The sequence below is a fragment of the Papio anubis genome, chromosome 3 (genome assembly GCF_008728515.1).
Source record: "Papio anubis isolate 15944 chromosome 3, Panubis1.0, whole genome shotgun sequence".
NCBI lineage: Eukaryota > Metazoa > Chordata > Mammalia > Primates > Cercopithecidae > Papio > Papio anubis.
Window position 1 is genome coordinate 41,832,960 of NC_044978.1, and position 20,355 is coordinate 41,853,314.

Below are 20,355 nucleotides of genomic sequence, written 5' to 3' on the forward strand. Positions count from 1 at the left end.
CTAAGTGGAGACGTGATTTACGTGGCATATTATCCATGGTATCAATTCCCTGCTATGCATGTCAAAAGCGTCTATGGCAAGCCATTGGACTGTACCTCTTGCTTCTTTCCATAGCCACCATTCTAATCCTCTTTACTCCATCTCTCTCATACATACATTTCCCTGCATTCTTGTTTCTGCTTAAGAGATGAGATACAGTGGTATATGGAAATGTCTGTGTATACATATGGCGGAGCTGTTATCCTGAAGCTACACAGTGCCAAGCCTTGGCTCATGCACAAATATCACTTTTAGGGCTTCCACTCTGTTCAAAATTATAACCCATCTCCCTATGGACAACACTCTATGGCATATATTTCATGAATCATTAAATAATTATTAAATTCTATGCTTTTCATCTATTTTGTCATCTAGTAATCAGGGGTTATTTTTGGTCTCCCAACATGGAGACAATGTTTTAACTATTTTGCCATTCTAACAAATGTAAATATCCTATATACAGATTAATTTACTTAGCTAAGTTTTTGTTCTTCTTGAAAATTTCAGATATCAGATAATGTAATTTATTGACAAATTGAATCCACCAGCAGTATGGGTTATAAGCTTGGGTATATGAAGAAATCTGCTAACTCCTTTCCCTTCCTCCTTCCTGCTTTTGTCAATCTTCTACTGCAATTAGTAATATTATCCTTTTTTTGAACAACTAAAAATCAGTTATCCTTTGATAATCTTAGAAACAGTTTTTCTTTAACATTAGCATTTGCAAGGCCATTGTGTTTGAAAATCAAGAAGGCAACTGGCATTCATCGGCTTGGCTTGGTTCCTTCTGCCTTGCATTTTACTTTCTTAGATTGCTGACTTTCTTTTATCATCAGGTTGTGTGTGTGTGTGTGTGTGTGTGTGTGTGTGTGTGTGTGTGAGTGTATGTAAGCAAGGGCTATAGGAACTTCTTTTCATCTTTTGGGTTATTTCTGTTTGATGCAATGTATATAATTCTAGGCCTAACTCATTTTTCAAACTAGGATCTGTAAATGCTTCAGTAGCGGCAATTCAGTGACTATATTCAGTCTCTCTGAGAATGTTATTTAGGGCAAAGGATGTTCCTTGGGGGTAGTGATAGCATTTCGACAGACCTGAGCCATGTGTGTTGGGAATTACTTGGAAGGAGGTGAAGTATGGCCTAAGTGTGGAGGGCCTTGATTACTAAACATGGGGGACAAAGGGGACAGGTGGGAGCTCCTGGGTGCTTTTGTAGAAGCAGTGGCACTTGACAGATGAAAGCAAAGTCCTGGATATATTATGGGGAAGAAGCTCTGAAGATACGGAGATTAATTAAGAAATTTCTGAAAATTTAGGTGTGGAATGAGCCCACCCCACCTTCCATGCCACAGGCCATCCAGAGCCACCAAGCAACAGCTACACGGGCTAATGACATCTGAAATAGCCCAGCTGTTTGATACCTGCTGCATTACTTTTCAGTTGTGTTTTATATCACATTGATCTATGAAACCGTTTCAGTACAATCTTTTTCAAAGTGAGAGAAAGGGAATAAAACGTTAATAGGAAGAATACTTTATCGTGCCTTCTTTTTCTTGTAACATTATTACAGTCTTATCAGCAATTCTAGCTTGCTTCAGATATTAATACAATCTTTAAATAGTCTACTTCCACTTATGCTGACTCTGATATGACTCAAAGCAATGTTGTCTGTCTGGAGACACCTTAGAACTGAGCATAAAAGCAACTGAGAGTGGATGATGAGAAATTTCATAGTGGGTACAATGTATGTTATTCTGGTGATGGATACCCTAAAAGCTTTGACTTCACCACTATGCAATAGATGCATATAACAAAACTACACTTGCACCCCATAAATTTATACAAATTAAAAAAGAAAAACAATTAATATAATTGTTAAACACAAAAATAGGTGTGGTTCAAAACTCATCTTTCTTTGAAGAGCATATTAGATACTTTCAACTATTTATTCTTCTTTCAACCTAATCCTTCTAATAGTGAGGGAAATAAAGAAGGCTCATGCATCCCTTTAACTGAATATTCTCCAATTGCATGCATTATTTTCACAGCTACATAAATGTAATAGTAAAGTGAGATGGACAGCTGCTACCTTGCCCTGCAATACAGAGGTAGTGAACTTGATATGGTTAGAGGAATCTATAGGTTTAATATGTGACAGACTCCAAAGCACCAGAATTTTACTGTGGGAGGCAGCTATGGGGGAAAGGGATGGGGGCCTGTGACTCACATTGCTTGGAAGGATCTCTTGAGTATCCTGGTTAGAAGTCAGAAGAATAGCAACATGTATGATCTCATGACCTAGAGAGGAGGATGACAGAAAAATGTGGAGATCGCTCCTAAATACTGTGAGGCTCTTTAGCACACTCCAGTGCTTTTTTCTGTTTTCCTCTGGAAAAAGATTGAAATAACTAAAGAGTATATTTCTTTTTAGCCTAAAGGTTTACTTTCTAAAATTAATGATGGTTACATGTACTCCTATGATGTGAAAGTACCAGTCAAACTGTCCGCATTATTTAGAACTACAGTAAGGTATACAAAGTATTGGATTCCAAGGAGGGGAGAACAATATGGTCAAATAAAAATGTGTTAATTTTTATTCATTGCTAGATGAATGTAAAGCAAAGTTCTATTTGCATTTTTACCAAATCCAGAGACATTCCAGATGATCTGGCTTAAAACGTTGCCATGGAATAGAAATGATGTTTAGTCTGGTGATTGGCAGTATCACCTCAAAGAGATAAGCAGGTATCCTTCCCAGCAGTTGTGGATATTGATTGGCTAAGAAGCTGCTTTGCACATGGTCAAATCTACATAGTGTGCTTCAGGATGAACAGCAGCAGGGAGTTATTAATGCAGAAATGGTTAATTATTTTCTTGAGCCATGATGGGTTGGTTCACTAGTTCATAAGCATGAATAATCAATGTTTGATACTCCACACTCTGATGGCTGAAGAGTCAAAATTTGAATTTTCCAATTTATCATTAAGGAGAAATGTCAGGAAAAAGTCAAATGGTTGCATGCACATAGTATTTCATAAAAAGAAAACTTTTTAAAAGAAAAACTTAAAGTGATGTAGCGTATGCTAAACATTTTAAATCGATTATGCATTTTCAATTTTGCATCATAGTTTAGTTCTCAATTCCTATTTTAAGCTCTAATAGAAAACACATGTATTTACACTATCCTGTGGAAAGAGATGATAATTTTTTGATTGTTTGTTCTCTAATCTCTTCAATTTTGGAAACAGTGTATTGGTGTAATTTTGGGAAGTTTTTATATGTAATGTCAAAATTGTAACCATTGTTTTCATCTATATTGTCAGATCACTGATTTTTCTGCTAGGGTAATATAATGTAATCACAGCTTAAGTGTACTTATTGGAAACTGAGAGATTACTGTTTTACTTAAATTGTGTTATATCTTCAATTGACAAAACTTGCCATTTAAAGTAATATTTCAGAATATTACCTCTTAGAATAGTTGCTTTCTATGTGTAATACATAGAAGGAAAAAACAAGGCTGAGGAAAATACTCTTCCTGGGTTTAGAATAAACACATTTCATAAAATCTGGCATAGATCAAGCCATTTCATTTGAATTTTAGTACATTTGAATTCTTGCAGCAATTTTTCCCTCACAACAACTAGACCAAATATGGAATATCTAATTCCTTTGGCTTTATTTTGTTTTGGGACTAAGTAGTCTCTGATATAGTTTGGATGTTTGTCCCCTCCAAATCCCATGTTGAAATGTAATCCCCAATGTTGGAGGTAGGAACTGGTGGGAGGTGTCTGGCTCATGGGGGCAGATCTCCCATGAATGGCTTGGTGCTGTCCTCCAGTTAGTGAGTGATTCCTGAGACATATGGTTGTTTGCAATAGTGGTGCCTTGCCCCCTTCTCTCTTACTCCTGCTCTCGCCATGTTACGTGCCTGCACTCCTTCCCCTTCTGCCATAATTGGAAGCTTCCTGAGGCCCTCACCAGAAGTAAATGCTGGAGCCATGCATGTACAGCCTGCAGAGCCGTGAGCCAATCAAATCTCTTTTCTTTATAAATTACCCAGCGGTTTTTTTTTTTTTTAATAGCAATGTAAAATGGCCTAATACAGTCTGTAAGCAAGGTGATCACAGACGGATTAGTTATTTTCCTCTCACACTGAGGCACTGGCTTTGTTGTGTTTCTCTTCAGTTCCTTATTGCCTGGCTCAGGGGTGGGCACACAGTGGGTGCTCGATAAATGAAGACTGAAGAAATGAAGGAGACCACAGTAAAGCAGGCCAGTTTTAAGTGGTATTAGTAATGCTGCTCAGCAAGGTCAACACTGGCCTGCTATCATGTGGACCCCATTATCTCTAAGTCACCCAAATCACTGAGAAAAGCCAGGATGCCCTTTGGCTTTAATCATTAATCTAGACAGTCAAAATAAAATAAATACCATTCATTTCAAGTCGGACTGTAGATATCTGGCTTCCGAACAGCATCATATTCAACAGGTAACTAAACTCAAGGATATGTTTGTTTCAAGTATTTTCTGGGCTCAGTAGCTCTCACTCTGGAAATTGCATTTCATAAAAATCCAGGGATCTTGCCAAGACTGCCTGTCTAACCAGCAAGCTCAGGGCTGGCATGAGAATCCAAGTCATGAAACACCATGATTTTGAACTATCATCTCTGAAATACCATTTTGTTACAATCAAGGTAGAAACTAAGTGTAACATAAGACAGATAATAAAATTTTTAAATCTTAAAACTAGTAGTTAGAAGATAGCAGAAATAGCTCTCAGTAAAAACACAGATAAAATTCCAAAGGTCAGAAAAGTCTGCAGCAACTCTCCATGTGGAATCAGAGCACGGGTTTAAATCTGCAAATACATTTGTGGTTACTTCCTACCTTAAATACATTGATAGGGAGATCAATGACCACATAGATAAGGTCTCCAAGGGCAAGGCTGGCTATCAGCGCGTTGGGGCCATTCCTCATACATTTGTTCTGGTAAATGATCCTGAGCAGAGTTGCATTCCCCACCATTCCCACGATGAAAATAGTACAAGATATCACAGTGTTAATGTATTTAAAAGCTGAAGTAATTTTAGTCTGCTGTGGGCAATAGTTGTGCATTGAGCCATTGCTGGGTAGGACCAAGTTAGTGGGTTGATGAGTGGTAACCAGGAGGCTGAGCTCTGTGCCATGAAAAGTGGTGAAATCATCCACATGATTGCTTAGATTTGTGCTGTATCTCTCAGCATTATCACTGATTACACATCCAACCAGTGCCAGCCAAAAGGATGCCCTGAGGCAAAGGGTTTCCATCTTGAGGCAAATTTGAGGAAATATCTCTTATTGCACTTGTGCTGCTTTTACACCTTCACTATTTTTTTCACCTGAAACAAAAGGAAAAATAATTTTTGTTACAAAACCCAGTTGCCAAAAAGATCAGAGTCAATGATCATTTCTTGATTAAATTAAAATGCAGGATATATTTGGTGATTAGATAAGATATATATCAGGTTACCCTATGGCAGAGTAAAACCAGAAAAAAACCAAAGCTCTATTAGGGCAAGATCTAGCTCCTCTATGTCAGTCTCCATCTCCATCTCCATCATCTCCGTCATCTCCGTCATCTCCATCTCTGTCTCCATTTCCATCTCTATCGCTATCTCTGTCTCTATCTCCATCTCTAGCTCTATCTCCATCTCCCTATCTCTCTTGCTTTGTCTTTCTCACTCATCTCTATACATAGCTATACTTACATCTACATCATAATATGGATGAGGCTATGGCAGTTTTTCCTTCAAGTAGTAGTTACTCATTTCTCTACATTCAGGTTGATAAGAACCTGAATTACAAAAATCTTCAACAGTTGAGATACAAACATATTTTTTAATGAAAGAGAAAAGGCATTATATGCTGAGTAAAGGGTACAGAGTATTGAGGCATAAAATAAAATTATCAAATGTAAAAATTCAATGTTCTAAAATGTGTGCTGTCTTGCATATGGTAAATAATGAACATAGGAATGAAGTGCAGCACAGGTAGCCATCTAAAGTGTTATGAAATGTTAATCAGAACTCCGGTTAACACCATTAACACATTTTAGTTTCAATTAAAAATGAAATAATTGATAAAAACAAAACATTTGTTTTGAAAACCTTGATGATTAATATATAAAATCTAAGTTTTCTACATACTTTTTTTGCTTTTTCATTTCTCAGAAATTATCATCATAATACGGTATTGGTTGATGAATGAAATGGGAGTAATGAACTTTCCCAGGTTAGTCATAGTATTGGTTTTCCAAGGGACATCTGTCCCCATACTATCTTCTTACCATCCTATATAGCTACATTTGTTTTATGCCAGTCACTGTACCCAGTACTATATGTGCATGATGCCCTATAATCCATACAGTGGTCCTATGGGGGTAGATCCATGGTTCAATTTTGAAGATAGGGAAACAGAGACCCAGGAAGGTGAAGCAGCTTGTCAAGGCCATGGGTGATGGGTGGCAATGCTGCGATTCTAAGGCAGGTCAGTCCAACTCTGAGCTGGAGCTGTTAACCACTAAACTATCCTCTGTCTCATTCTCATGCTTTATTTGTACGTAAAATATTTTAAAGAAGTCTCCAGAGTTTAGATGAAGCAATAGACTCAGGAGGGTGGTTAGACATTTTCAAAGACCATCTGGTGTGGTTTGTTTGTTTGTTTATTTATTTATTTATTTTTAAGTCACTTGCAGAGAGCAAGTGGTCCTTCCTGTCCAGGAAGTCTAGGAGACTTTAATGAGGAATAATCAAAGATAATTAAAAATAGCTTACCCTATTTCAATATTTTATATATTTCCTTTTCTGTAGGCTTTTATGAATCTTCAAATGAAGACATAATCTGATTTATGCAATGGTGTTTGTATGTGTCTGTGAAGTATATATTTTCAGGTCATATAATTTAATCTTAATTAAAGATTAAGGTTATAATTTAATCTTAATTTAATTAAATAAGGTCATAATTTAATCCCAGGTCATAATTTAATCTTAAAAAAATTGAGTCCTGGCTGGGTATGGTGGCTCATGTCTAAAATCCCAGCACTTTGGGAGTCCAAAGCAGGAGGATCGCTTGAGCCCAGGAGTTTGAAACTAACCTGGGCAACTTAGTGAGACCCTTTCTTTACAAAACATAAAAAAGATTAGACAGGCATGGTGGCGTGTGCCCATAGTCTCAGCTACTTGGGAGGCTGAGGTGGGAGAATCACTTGAGCCCAGGAGGTTAAAGCTGCAGTGAGCTATGACCGAGTCACTGCACTCCGTCCTGAGCAGCAGAGTAAGATCCTGTCTCAAAAAAAAAAAAAAAAAAAAAAAAAAAAAAATTAAATAAATAAAATGTAAAAAAAATTGAATCCTTTTTCTGAATCTATTCAAGGTTGGTATTAACCACTTTTAGGGATTTTGACAATTATCTTGGGAAATCAGCAAAGCTTAGGTTTGGCCAATACGTGGATAAAATAAGGTTTATTCAAGTTGTATAGGGTATATATAAAGTGCAAGTATTGGATACTTTTGCCTTCCCCAGAGATTTCCCCCCCGAACTCTGAAATAATAATAGTGTTTACATATAGTAACTTATTATATATATATCTGTTATCTGCTTTGAGCTTTACGACTCTAGGTAGGCAGGAGCAGTATCTCCATTTTACTTATAAGGAAACCGGAGTCTTGAAGAAGTATTTAGGTCAAGGTTTCAAAGCCAAGAAATGGCAGGACACGTAATTTTGCTTATAGGACTTGACTCACTCTGATTAAATGGGAAAAATATCAATTTTTCAAGGTTAGAGGCAGGCCATGTAATTTTCAGCTCTGATTAGACTTAATTATAAACAGTTTGCAGTTTTTTCCTGCTTCTTATAATCTGGAGTGAGTATCTGGCCAAAAATTGACAGACCTATGAAATGACACCATTTCTATTCCAAAGGGAAGACCAGGACTCCAAGAGAAAAGCTTCTTGTCATCCTCCTCTTTGGATCACAGAGACAGGGGGAGAAGAAATACTTTCATATCTTGTGCTGTTTAGTGACTAATGTCTTCCAGCTTCCCAAGTGAAACAGAACCTTCAATAACAGCTTTCTTAAAAATGAGAGAGAGAAGGCCTTTTCCAGAAATGGAATGGCTTTCTGCCAGTTCCAGTCGGCTGGGAACCGACCTGTGAAGACCTGGCTACGGTGGGTACTGCTCTACTCATCAGAGGTCCCGTGGTGCTTTGAACCTTAGCATGCTGGTCTGCTTGGTTAGATTATGGCAGGAAGTAAGGCCAACGCTGTGGGTTCTTAAGGCACGAGCCAGCTATCATTAAAACCCCCTTCCTTCCTCCTCCAACAACGACACCACCACAGAAATCATTTCTGATGACTTCTCTGTCAGCTCTCCACACATGGTAAGCTGCAAAACGAAGGGATACTTGGCAAAGGCATGTGGATGTCATATTATCATTGGGTGAAAGTACAAAATCAAATGGAAGAAGCCCATCAACTGCAGGTTCTTCCAAGGTGGGCTCGTAGTTCATTTCCAGGAATCTGAGTCAGGCTGTGCTTTGAATCATCAGTCATAATCAGTCACAGCGCTAGTGAAGCATCTCAGGTTCAGACCTGAAGGGCATGGTCTACAGATTCAGCATTCTTCCTGTTTGGGGTCTGAGAGTTTGGGGAGTGCAAAAACTATTATTAAGGAAGAGGACTGAATCCTTACGCTTACATTTTAACTATTTAACATATGAGACTTTCAGGATCAAAGTTCACCTGTAATTGGTAATTTGGAAATTCAGACCCTATCAAAATGGCATGAGTTTAGAGCATTCAATTTACAGAAATGACTGCCAAGGTGTTTCTCAATCAGCGAACACATAGACAACTACAGGTGGGGGAAAAAACAAGGAAACTAGGAACTTTTTACAAGTTTTCTGTGGGTTTGCTCTCCGGTTAAGAAATGAGCAACTCTCCTTAGAGACAACGCCTGACTTTAACGTGCCTCCCACCCCCAACTCTATCAGGGGAAAGCCATTAGGATGATGTAAACAGAGGGTGATTATCTAGAAGCAGCTCTTGTTTTCTGCACGTGCGAAGCAGCAAGTGTCCTTTAAAGGCGAGCACAGAACAAAACACCCAGACCTTCACAGGCAGATTTCCAAAACTAGCTACACGGGGGGTTTTCCCAAACACCTCAGTCCCTCACACTGAGTGCCCTTGGCTACCCTTGGCATACCCAGACCCAGATGTGGGGGACGAAAAGCAAGCGAGTAAGAAAAGGCTGTGGAACCAACTTCACAAGTAGGCGCTGGAGCAAGCCACAGAGCTCGGTGTTCCTCAAAGTTCTTGCATGCCTGGGGAAAAGGGTTCACCCAGGGAAAACCACTGGGCTTCCTCTTCCTAAAACTCCGAATCCTAAATCCTACACGTGGGGAGGTGAAGTTCCCCGAACCCTACACGTTCCCCGACCGCACCCCTCACAGAAGGCGCCCGCCTCCCCACGCGCCCTGGGGCAGGTGGGTGCCAGCCCCTGCTGCGACGGGTCGCCCAAGCTGCAGGGAGTTCGGGCCAGAACGTTCCCAGTTCTTGTCTTCCCCCGACCCAGGGGCCCACGCAGTGTATCCGCCATCCCCGCACCCGCCCCAGTCCTAGTCCCGATAGGAAGTACTTGCACCGACCGTGGAGCTCGGCGGGCGCAGACAGCTGCCGGGTCCGCGAGGCGCCTGGGCCAGAGGAAGCCGGAGCCGGCGAGGGTGGGTGGCGCGGAGGGTGGCCGGTGTCCCGGGCTCCGGCGCGGCGGCGGCTCCGGCTGCACAGCTACCCCGGCTTCAGAAAACTTCCTGGGCACTGCTTCTCCGGGGGAGGTCTCGCTGGGACCCCAATTCCCCGCGACGACCGGGTGGGATGGATGAAGCCTCTCTACCTCCTCTCCACAATCGTCAGACCAGCGGGATGACTGTACGCGCGCGCGAGGGCTCGCACGGAAAAGAAAACTCCGGAGGAACACGCCTCCAGTCTGTCCTCCCGGTCTCCTCCCAAAGCTCCAGACCTTCCACTCCACTCTGGGACCGCAAGAGCGTCCTAACCTTCCAGCTATCCTGGGACACAGCCACCACTAAAAAGCACAAAGCTGCCGCCCCCTTCCAGGCCCCGAAGGGCAGGAGTCTTTTTTAACTATTTCCTTCCTGAAAGAAGAGGTGGGGGATGTGGAGGAGAGAGGGTAGAGTTTGACAGACAAGACTCAGAATTCCGAAAGGCCTTGCAGAGGAACCTATCCACTTAGTGCAGGCAGATTTGATTTGTGATGGAACACTGGACCCAAAGCCAGGGCCCGCGGGTGGTTTCTTCTCCGTCTTCCCTGCCCTCTTTGCTTGGCTTGTGTGCTCCCTTTTAGGCTTGGAGGCCGTTGAGGAGCCGAAGTGGGCAGCAGTTTACTGGATCAGGTGGTTTGTTTCTATCTTGTCCCTTGTAGCCGGCATCCCACGGCTACAGACCTCCAGCCCAGGGCGAAGAAGGAGCCTCAGGAGAGATGATGGAAGGTTCCAGTGTGTGGCTCCGTGAAACCTCAAGAAATTCAAACAATGAGGAAGCAGACCTTACAGAAAGTGGGTCTCAATATCTTTATCATGGCAGAGACTTTATCCTAAATTGGGGGTGGGAGAGGAGATGAGGGACAAAGGCCACTGCCTGTGACATGTGAGTAAAAACTGGGGGCTCCTCAGGGAAGGTCTGCCTTGGAGTCCTTCAGTGCACTGCTAGAGTCAGCACATTGTAGAAATGTGAGGTTGGAGCACTGGTCACGTTGTATCCCATGCTGTTCCGGTTATCTGTTGCAGCTAAACAAATCACTATAAAATGTAGTGGCTTAAAACAACAACACTCATTTACTCTGTTTATCAGTCTGCAGTTTGGGCAGAGCCTGTCTGGGACGGCTCGTTTTTGCTCCACGTAACAGGGGCTAGAGGATCTACATCCAAGATAGTTCACTTGCTTGGTGTTGAGTGTTAGTTTTTCTCCACGTGCGTCTCTCCACAGAGACTTGTGGAGACTTGTGGTTTGGGCTTCCTCACAGCATGGTGGCGGGGATCCAAGAGTGAATGTCCCCAGAGACAGCAAGTGGAAGCTGCCAGTTTCTTAAGGGCTGGGCCCAGAAATTGGCACTGTGTCATTTCTGCTCCATTCTATTAGTTGAGCAGTCGCAGATCCCAGATTGAAGGTGAGGATCTATAGAGCCCAACCCTCAATGTGAGGAGTGTCAAATAATTTAGGGACCATTTTGTAAAACCATCAAAGAGATCTACAGAACACTACCATTGAAAAAGGCCTTAATAGTCATCTAGTAGGGTTAGACTAGGTATTACCCTGTGCATTAATCTTACAGCTTCTTTATGAGGGAGAATTGGCCAATCAGAATAACTAATAGCTTTCATAAGTGCCATCGTTTACATTAAAAAAAGGTGACCCTTTGGGCATGTGGCTTGGCAAGCTCACAGTATTTTCGGGAAAGGAAAAGTTACTGCTTTGTCCCAGAAGAGGCAGTTCACATCTTGGCCTGTGAAACATGTGCTGGATTTCAGCCCTTATTCACTCTGTGGCCAGACACACTTGGACAGTGCATCACCTGCATATCTGAATGTGTCAGTCTGTCCAGTGTTTGCTAGAACACACCCATCAGGCCCTACCTCTTGGGACAGCTGATCTTACTGTGGTGTAGGACTAGTTATTAAAAATTCTTCCTTCACACCTATTAGGATAGCCATTATAGTAAAACAAAAGCAAAAACAGCAAAGAACAAGTGTTGGCAAGAATGTTGAGAAATTGGAACCCTTGTGCATTGCCAGTCTGAATGTAAAATACAGTGTAGCAGCTGTGGGAAAACAGCATGGTGACTCTCCAAAAATTAAACTTAAAATTACCCTATGATCCAGCAATTCCACTTTTTGGTATTTACCTAAAGAATTGAAAACAGAGACTCAAACAGATATTTGTACACCCACGTTCATAGCGGCATTATTCACAAAAGCCAAAAGGTAAAAACTAACCAAAAGATGGAAACAATCCAAATATCCATCAGTGGAAGAATGGATAAACAAAATGTGGTATATACATGTATGTATATGTATATAAATGCATGTACATAACACAGAACATTATTCAGCTTTAAAAAAGAATGATACATGCTACCACATGGATGAATGTTGAAGATACTATGTTAAGTGAAATAAGCCAGACACAAAAGGAAAGACAGATATTTTATGATCCCACTTAGATGAGGTACCTAGAATAGTTAAATTCATAGATACAGAAGGTAGAATAGTGATTACCAGGGGCTTGGAAGTGCTGAGGGGAGAATGGGAACTTCCTGTTTCACATGGTTCAGATATTTAGTTTGGGATGATGAAAGAGTTCCAGTGATGGATGGTGACGATGGTTGCACAACAATGTGAATGTACTTAACACCAATGAACTGTACACTTTGAAATGGTTAAAATGGTAAATTTATGTTATGTATCTTTTACCAAAATAAATTCTTCCTGACATCAAAATGAAATCTGCCTCTATACATTACCTGTTGATCTGCCCTCTAAATTCATAAAATGAGCTTACTGTCTCTTTTAAGATCTTTAAATATAAATAAGTGTACTTATGTGAATCATCAGCACAGACCTGCCTTTGTAAGAGAATAGGATTGCCTCATTCTAGATGAGAACAACATAAATGTTCTTTAGCTGTTGGAGATTTATATCCTCATTTTCTCAGCTTTATTTGGGGAAAATGACTTCAGGGGACTCGAACCAGTTTTTAGTCAAGTTAACTTTACCTCCAGTTACCCTTCACCCCGTAGATAATACTGTATATACTTGCCCCAATCTATATTCCATGCTTTGTACTTTCAAAGAACATATAACTAATATATTTGACTAAGCTTTTCAACTTGACTTCCAAAGGTTATTTCTTTCCCTTGGAAAGTGAGTTGGATGCAGATTTGCAGGTTTTCTGGGTTTCGGGGAAACTATCCTATTCACACTTGACTTCTGGTTCAAGCAGCTCACTAAGTGGATGATTACTGTAATGAAGTTATCTTGGCATCATGTTAGTATTGTATTGATTTCATGAACAAAAATTGCTGAAGATTAAGAAGTACTCAATATAGCACTTAAAAAACTATTTTTTTTCATGTGTCCTTGGGGCAAATGTTCTTCTGAATTTAAGTTTCTTGATTTAAATTTACAAATCCATTTTACAGTTGCTAACTCCCAAGATTCTCAAACTTGAAATGCAGTAGTGGTTTTGAGTCTACGGTGTTTGCTAGAGATGTTGTGTTCATCATGGTTAAGCTCTCTGGAAGAAATGAAACATGAAGGTTTCACAGAAGAATGACAAAGACTGGTTGTGAGAGTAAAGGCAGAGGAATTGGGGAAATGTATGTCAGAGATCTGAAACTGTCACTACAGCGCTCTCATTGGTTAGTGCTGTGGCCAAGACTATTGGCAGCAAACAACACCTGCCTGGAGATGAAAAGACAAGCCCTATTAGTTGAAGATCCATTTTTAATTAAAACTGACTACAGGCAATTTGTTTTTGAAATAAGCACAGTCATGTGCCACATTACATTTTGGTCAATGGTAGAACACACGTGGTCCCATAGGATTATAATACCTAATTTACAAGAGATTTGAGAAATATGCTTTTAAAAAAAGAAGAAAACAAGATTATAATACTGCACTTTTTTTTTTTTTTACCATACCTTTTCTATGTTTAGATATGTTTGGATACACAAGTACCATTGTGTTACAACTGCCTACAGTATTTAGTACAGTAACTTGCTGTACAGGTTTGTAGCCTATGAGTAATAGGCTGTACCATATAGCTTAGATGTGTAGCAGGCTCTATCATCTAGGTTTGTGTAAGTACACTCTATTATATTCACACAACAATGAAACCACATTTCTCAAAACATATCCCCATCATTAAGACACATGACTGCACTCTAAAATTAGTCTGTAGATGAGCTGCTGGAGATTCTAAAGTGTTTACGAATTGCAACAATATTGCACATGGTGGTTTAGACTAGGTTATTCCATTAAAATATATTTAATATATCATGTAGCCCAAAGTGTTTTTTAATTGCTGGTGGCCCCATTGGAGAGCTGAGAAATCAATCAATCTTAGTATTACTAATGATAGGGTAACCAGATATTAAGTGTCCACTGATCATGTATTCCATTCATTTAAAAATGTTTCAGTTGAATATAATCAGGTCTTCAGCTGTGACTTCCAGTTACCAACAAAGATAGGGAATAGATGAAGAAGGTAAACAAATACCATGAGGATGCAAGTAAACAAATCTGGAAGTTACAACATTTTACAGGGCAAGTAGCCTGTCTCTCCAACAAGTCAAGCAATGAAAAGATGATTATCTTTTTCTAGATTAAAAGAGATTTAAAGGAACACAACATTCAGTTGCGCTGTTCTGGATTGGATCCTGGTTTGGCTAAAACAACTATAAAGCTCAGTTTTTTGAGGGGGGCAGCTGAGAATATTTGCATTTAGACTAGGTACTGGATGCTATTAAGGATTTATTAATTGTATTAAATGTGAAAATATTATTTTGGATATACAGAAGAATGGTCTTATATTTTAGAGATTCTTTTAGGGGGAGATATAACTTACTTTTAACTACCAAGACACAAACAAAAGTGACATGAGTTAAAAAAAAAACTGAAAAGTACAATGAAATACAGTGGTGGACAGGCATAAAACAGACATTCCCACTCCAAAGGGAGACATAGGCAGGACCATAGAGCTATTCAGCTGCAAACGTGCATGGGTTATTCTTCAAGGAAAGGGAAGAATGGCCCCAAAGGTGATTCAGAGATCATTGGAGCTGCCACTCCAGCCATGGCCCCGGGATCAAGGCTGTTTCCATTCTCACTTTCAAAGAGTGGGATTGCCTCTTAGTTTCAGCAAGCCAGGATGGCACCTCCCAGTGCCTCAGGGGCAGGGTTGCCCCACAGAGCGACAGGGTGACACTTTCACCCCAACATGCCTGAAGGGCAGAGTATGGAACTAAAGAGGCTTATTCTCCAGCCTTAAGATCTGGTGGGATAGTCCCTACTAGGTTTTGAATTTGCTTGGGAGCTATCACTCCTTCCTATCTTCTGGTTTCTCCCTTTTGGAATGAGAATGTCTATCCTCAGCCTGTCCACCATTGTATTTTGGAAGTAGGTAATTGTGTGGTTTCATAGGCACACAGCGAGAGAGAAATTTTGCTTCAGCGTGAATTATACCTTGAATCTCACCCATATGTGATTTAGATGATTTTTAAATGACTTTGGACCTTCCACTGTAGAGTTGATGCTGAAATGAGTTAAAACTTTGGGGCCGTTGGGGTGGAATGAATGCATTTTACAGGTGAGGAGGACATGAATTGTGAGGGGCCAGGGGCAGAATGTTATTTTTTGTATCCTCCCAAATTCATATGTTGAAGCACTAACCTCCATTGTGATGCTGTTTGGAAATAGAGCCTTTTGAAGGTAATTAGCATTGGATGAGGGCGTGAGAGTGGTGCCATCATGGTGGGATTAGTGCCCTCATTGGAAGAGACACCAGAAAGCTTGCTTTCTCTTTCTCTGCTATGTGAGGATCCAGTGAGAAGGTAGCTATCTGCAAATCAGGAAGAGAGGCCTGAACAGAACCAGACCTTGCTGGCACCTTGATCTTGGGCTTCCAGACTCCAGAATTGTGAGAAAATAAACTTCTGTTGTTTAAATTGCCCAGTATACGGTATATTGTTATGGCAACTGACTAAGACGCTAATTTTGCTATTCGTAAATTTATTTCAATGTTTCTGATTGCTTATATGCATGTGGGTTTATTGAATTTTCTTTTGAACTTTTAGTGGGAATGTTCCCCATGGCCATATTTCTTTTTTTTCTTTTCAATTTTTTTTTTTTTTTTTTGAGATGGAGTTTCACTCTTGTTGCCCAGGCTGGAGTGCAATGGTGTGATCTCGGCTCACAGCAACCTCTGCTTCCCAGGTTCAAGCGATTCTCCTGCCTCTGCCTCCCGAGCAGCTGGGATTACAGGCATGTGCCACCACGCCCGGCTAATTTTGTATTTTTAGTAGAGATGAGGTTTCTCCATGTTGGTCAGGCTGGTCTTGAACTCCTGACCTCAGGTGATCCACCTGCCTTGGCCTCCCAAAGTGCTGGGATTACAGGCATGAGCCACTGCTCCTGGCCCTTGGCTGTATTTCTTCTACAGATAGTATTACCTTTAGTTAGAGTGGCTTTTCCTAATCTGGATATTTGCCAAAATATAACAATGGCAGTAGAATGATCCCTTTAAAATAATAATAACGAACACTGTTTTTCCATTTACCACATGCAAACATGGTGTTGAGTGCTTTGTATGTGTGATCTCATGTAATTACTACAACAGCACTACAAATTACTGTTTTGACTCCTAGTTTACAAAAAAGAGAACTGAAGGCTAAAAAGGTTAATTGACTTACCCAAGGTTATAAACTTAGAGCTGTGGTTTGAATGTGTCCCCTCCAAAATTCATGTTGAAACTTAATCCCCATTATGATGGTATTAAAAGGTGAGGTATTTTGGGAAGTGATTTGGTCATGAGGGCTCTACTTTAATGAATGGATTAGTATTCTTCTAAAAGAGGTCAGAGTGAACTAGCCACAACCCCTTTTAGCCCCTCCATCCCTTCTACCATGTGAGGACAGAGCATTCTTCTCCTCCAGGAAGATGCAGCAACAAGGCGTCGTCTTGGACACAGAGAGCAAACCCTCCCCTGACATGGAACCTGCTGGTCCCTTGGTCTTGGATTTCTCAGCCTCCAGAACTGTGAGAAGTAAATTTCAGTTCTTTATGAATTATCTAGTCTCACATATTTTGTTATAGCAGCCACATAGACTAAGACATTTAATAAGTAGCAGACAGGTGGAAATGATTTTTTTGGGGCTGGAATGAACCTTAGCAATCATCTATATCTACTCCCTCATTTTATGGAGAGGGACAGAGTATAAATGGATTAAGTTTCCCAGTGGTGGCAATGGTTGCTTAGTAATTATGGTTGCTAATATCCGGCAGGTACTCTAATAGTACATTAACAAAACATCATGGAAAGTTATTGTTTTGCCTCCAGTTGCGGTAAATTTTCCATCGTATCGTGTTTAATTGACTCCTATCTACATTTGCCATTAGTCTCTTTTACCATGGCACTTACTGCTGCCTCTTTGCCATCTTTTACTATGCTCCCAGGAAACTTCATCTGTTAATTCCAACTGCATTACTCCATGTTAACCAAAGAGTGGGAATCTCATATTCCTTCATTTTGTAGGCATATATAGTAATTCAATGCTCTTTTGAAGCTTCAAAATCTTCCTGCTATGATGGCAGTAAATCTTTGAGCAGCAAGCAACTTAAAAATCTACAGACAACCTACATTCTTTTTCTTTGGAAACAAACCATAAAGTAGTATCTGTGGCTGGCAGAAAGGCTTTATTATAAAATTAATTGCTTCATTTCAATTAATAGAAAAGATAAGAGAGGTTTTGTCTAGACACAGAGAAAATGAAATCCAACTAAAACACTGTACATTAAGAAAATTATGTTGACACAAAAAATAAATGTAAGTGAAGGGAAAGAAGTCTCCAGGCAAAAAAAAAAATCCAATTCTTTGATGTGTATTTTGCTGTTATTGATGGTGTCTATGGCAGTTAAATTGATTAGAGCATGACCAGAGTGGGGTCATTCATGAGTCTGAGCCCTGGAGAGCCTATTGAACTTGTCCTTGTCATTGTTCTGGAGTGAGATTGCCAACTTTTTTTGTAAAGGACTGGATGTTAAGTATTTTTGACTTTAAGGGTCATATGGTCTCAGTTGCAATGATCCAACGTTGCCTTTGTAACTCAAAAGCAGCAATAGAAAATATGTAAACAAATGACCATGCTGTTTTTCAATAACACTTTATTTATAAAAAACAGATGACTGGCTGAGTTTGATTCATGTACTGTAGTTTGACAACCCCTAATAGAGAGGATCAAATATTAGTAGGCTAGCTTGCAGATAGATGACCATCACTAAGAAAAAAAAAAAGCCATTTATAATGTTCTTTATGCTTCCTCTTGGGTGATGGTGGTGGCGGTAGCAGTAGTGAATTCTTGTCTCACCAAAAAAATTATACAGGTAGTGCACAGATATATTGTCACTTCAAACAATACAGAAGTATATAAAGATATTGTCTCTTAAAAAGCCTAAAAAATACAGAAATATATAAAGTAAAACATAAAAGGGCTCCCCCATCATATTCTTTGATTTCACTTCCCTCTCTTCAGGTTGTTGCTTTTAACCATTTAGTGCTTATTCTTCCAATCCTTCTTCTGCTAATTTAGAAACATACATGCATACATCTTTACATCTACACACATATACACATATACTTTTTCACTTTTTTGTTTGCTTATTTTACATAAATGGGATAATATTATATCTTATGTAATGCAGTATGTGAATTGCTTTTCTATATAACTATATATCTTAGCAATTTTTTTTATTTCACAGATACATAATTCTATTAAACAGTACTTCATATTATAGATGTACCATAATTTGTTTAATCTGTGCCCTGCTCATGAATGTTTAGGTTCTTTACAATATTTTCCTTTTATAAACAGGGTTGTAATGAACAACTCTGTATATTTTCTACTGTGAAAGAATATACAGCGGTATGTTTTATATTATGTGTAGGTTATTCCTCTAGGATTGGTGGTTTTGAGTGGCAGTTGCTGTCATCAAAGAAGGAATGATTGATTCACCTTAGAAAATGGTAAGCTCTAAATATGAGGTGACAGCTGACAGGATTCGGAGGTGAGACTGAGGATAAAACTTCCCACCATCATGGTGAGAAGCCCCTATTCCAAATGAACACTGTCTGTGGCTATAACTTTTAAAGTAATGGAGAATCTGGTCTTCTAATGTAGGAATTCATTCAATAAGAAAAAGATTTTTTATGAGTTTTTATAGCATATCACAATTAAAAGAGAACTAGAATGAAAATTGGGGAATTAAAATTCTAGTTCACTCCTAATGTTAAGTACCTGTGTAATCTCTGGCAAGTTCCTTTGACTTTTTGAGTGTCAGTTTCATCACATGTAAGGGGAAGTTGTAAGATTAAATGAACTAAAAGCATTTTCATGATTTGTAATTTTACAGTTTATTTCTCATGGCAGTTCTCTTATAATTGTTTTAAGATCAAAGTAAATGTTTTGAATATAAAAATAGGCATTTAGGATAAAAAATTGACTTTATATTTAGAAAATAAAATGTCATTACTTATCATTGATCAGGATGTGGTGAAAGAAAAGTTTTAGGAAGATTAATTTGGCAGAAGTGTTTTATATACATGAATAGAAATTAGAGGTAAAAAGACAAGTTGGTGAGTTATTCTAGTGTGGAGCATGAGGGTGGAGGATAATGTGATGATGCATACTGCTTTGTTGGTTTGGGGTAAAGTTTAAGGTACAAGTCCTAAAGATGTTTATAATGAAGAAGATCAATGTAGCGGCTAGCTTATGCTGTATAACAACCCCCTACCCCTCCCCACCTGCAAATATTGGCTTAAAACCGCAATGGTTTATTAGCTCATGATTTTATGGGTGAATGATTTGGGCTAGGTTCAGCTAGGTGTTTTTTTTGCTGGTCTTGGCTGGGCTCATTCATGCAATGAGGTTTCCTTATGTACCTGCAATCAGCTAGCATTTGATGGCTTCACTCATCTCTCTGGCTCTTGGCTGGAGTAGGGAGTAACTGGGCCGTGTATCTTTCATCATCCAGCACGCTAGCTTGTCTCTTTCACCTGGTGGCATCAGAGTTCCACATGCAGCAAGAGAGGTCAAGTTCCAGTGTTCGCATACCCTTCAAATGTCTGATTGTATCATATGTGCCATTACTCCATTGACCAAAGCAAGCAGCATGTTCAAGTCCAAAGACAGTACTGGAGGGCACTAACCAAGGACATGGAAAGAGACAGGGAATTATGACAGCCATTTTTGCAAATGATCTAATGAAACAAGTAATTTTTTTAGGGGGGCAGATTGAATCTAGGGGATATAGTGAGAAGAGTCAAAAGATGATTCTAAAATTTCCTAGAGGGAGTTCAAAATAGTTCAAAATTCCTCGAGTAAATACTATGTACCAGGTGCTGTGCTAGGTATAGAAATAAAAAAAAAGAGTAAGACTTGACCCTATTCTAAAGAAGCATAGAGTCTAATGGGGAAAAGATGTGTG

The 20,355-nt window shown here is 39.6% G+C and overlaps 1 protein-coding gene across 1 annotated transcript in view; it reads right to left on the minus strand.

Annotated features, from left to right (window-relative positions):
• EDNRA (endothelin receptor type A) overlaps positions 1 to 10,125 on the minus strand; it is a 62,861-nt gene extending 52,736 nt beyond the window's left edge. Inside the window, exons 1-2 of the mRNA XM_003899249.5 lie at positions 9,727 to 10,125; positions 4,930 to 5,420 (exon numbers count right to left, since the gene is read on the minus strand). Coding sequence (XP_003899298.1) covers positions 4,930 to 5,349 — 420 coding nt within the window. The 5' untranslated portion in view covers positions 5,350 to 5,420; positions 9,727 to 10,125. The remainder of the gene's footprint in view (positions 1 to 4,929; positions 5,421 to 9,726) is intronic.
• Between the last annotated feature and the right edge of the window lie 10,230 nt (positions 10,126 to 20,355).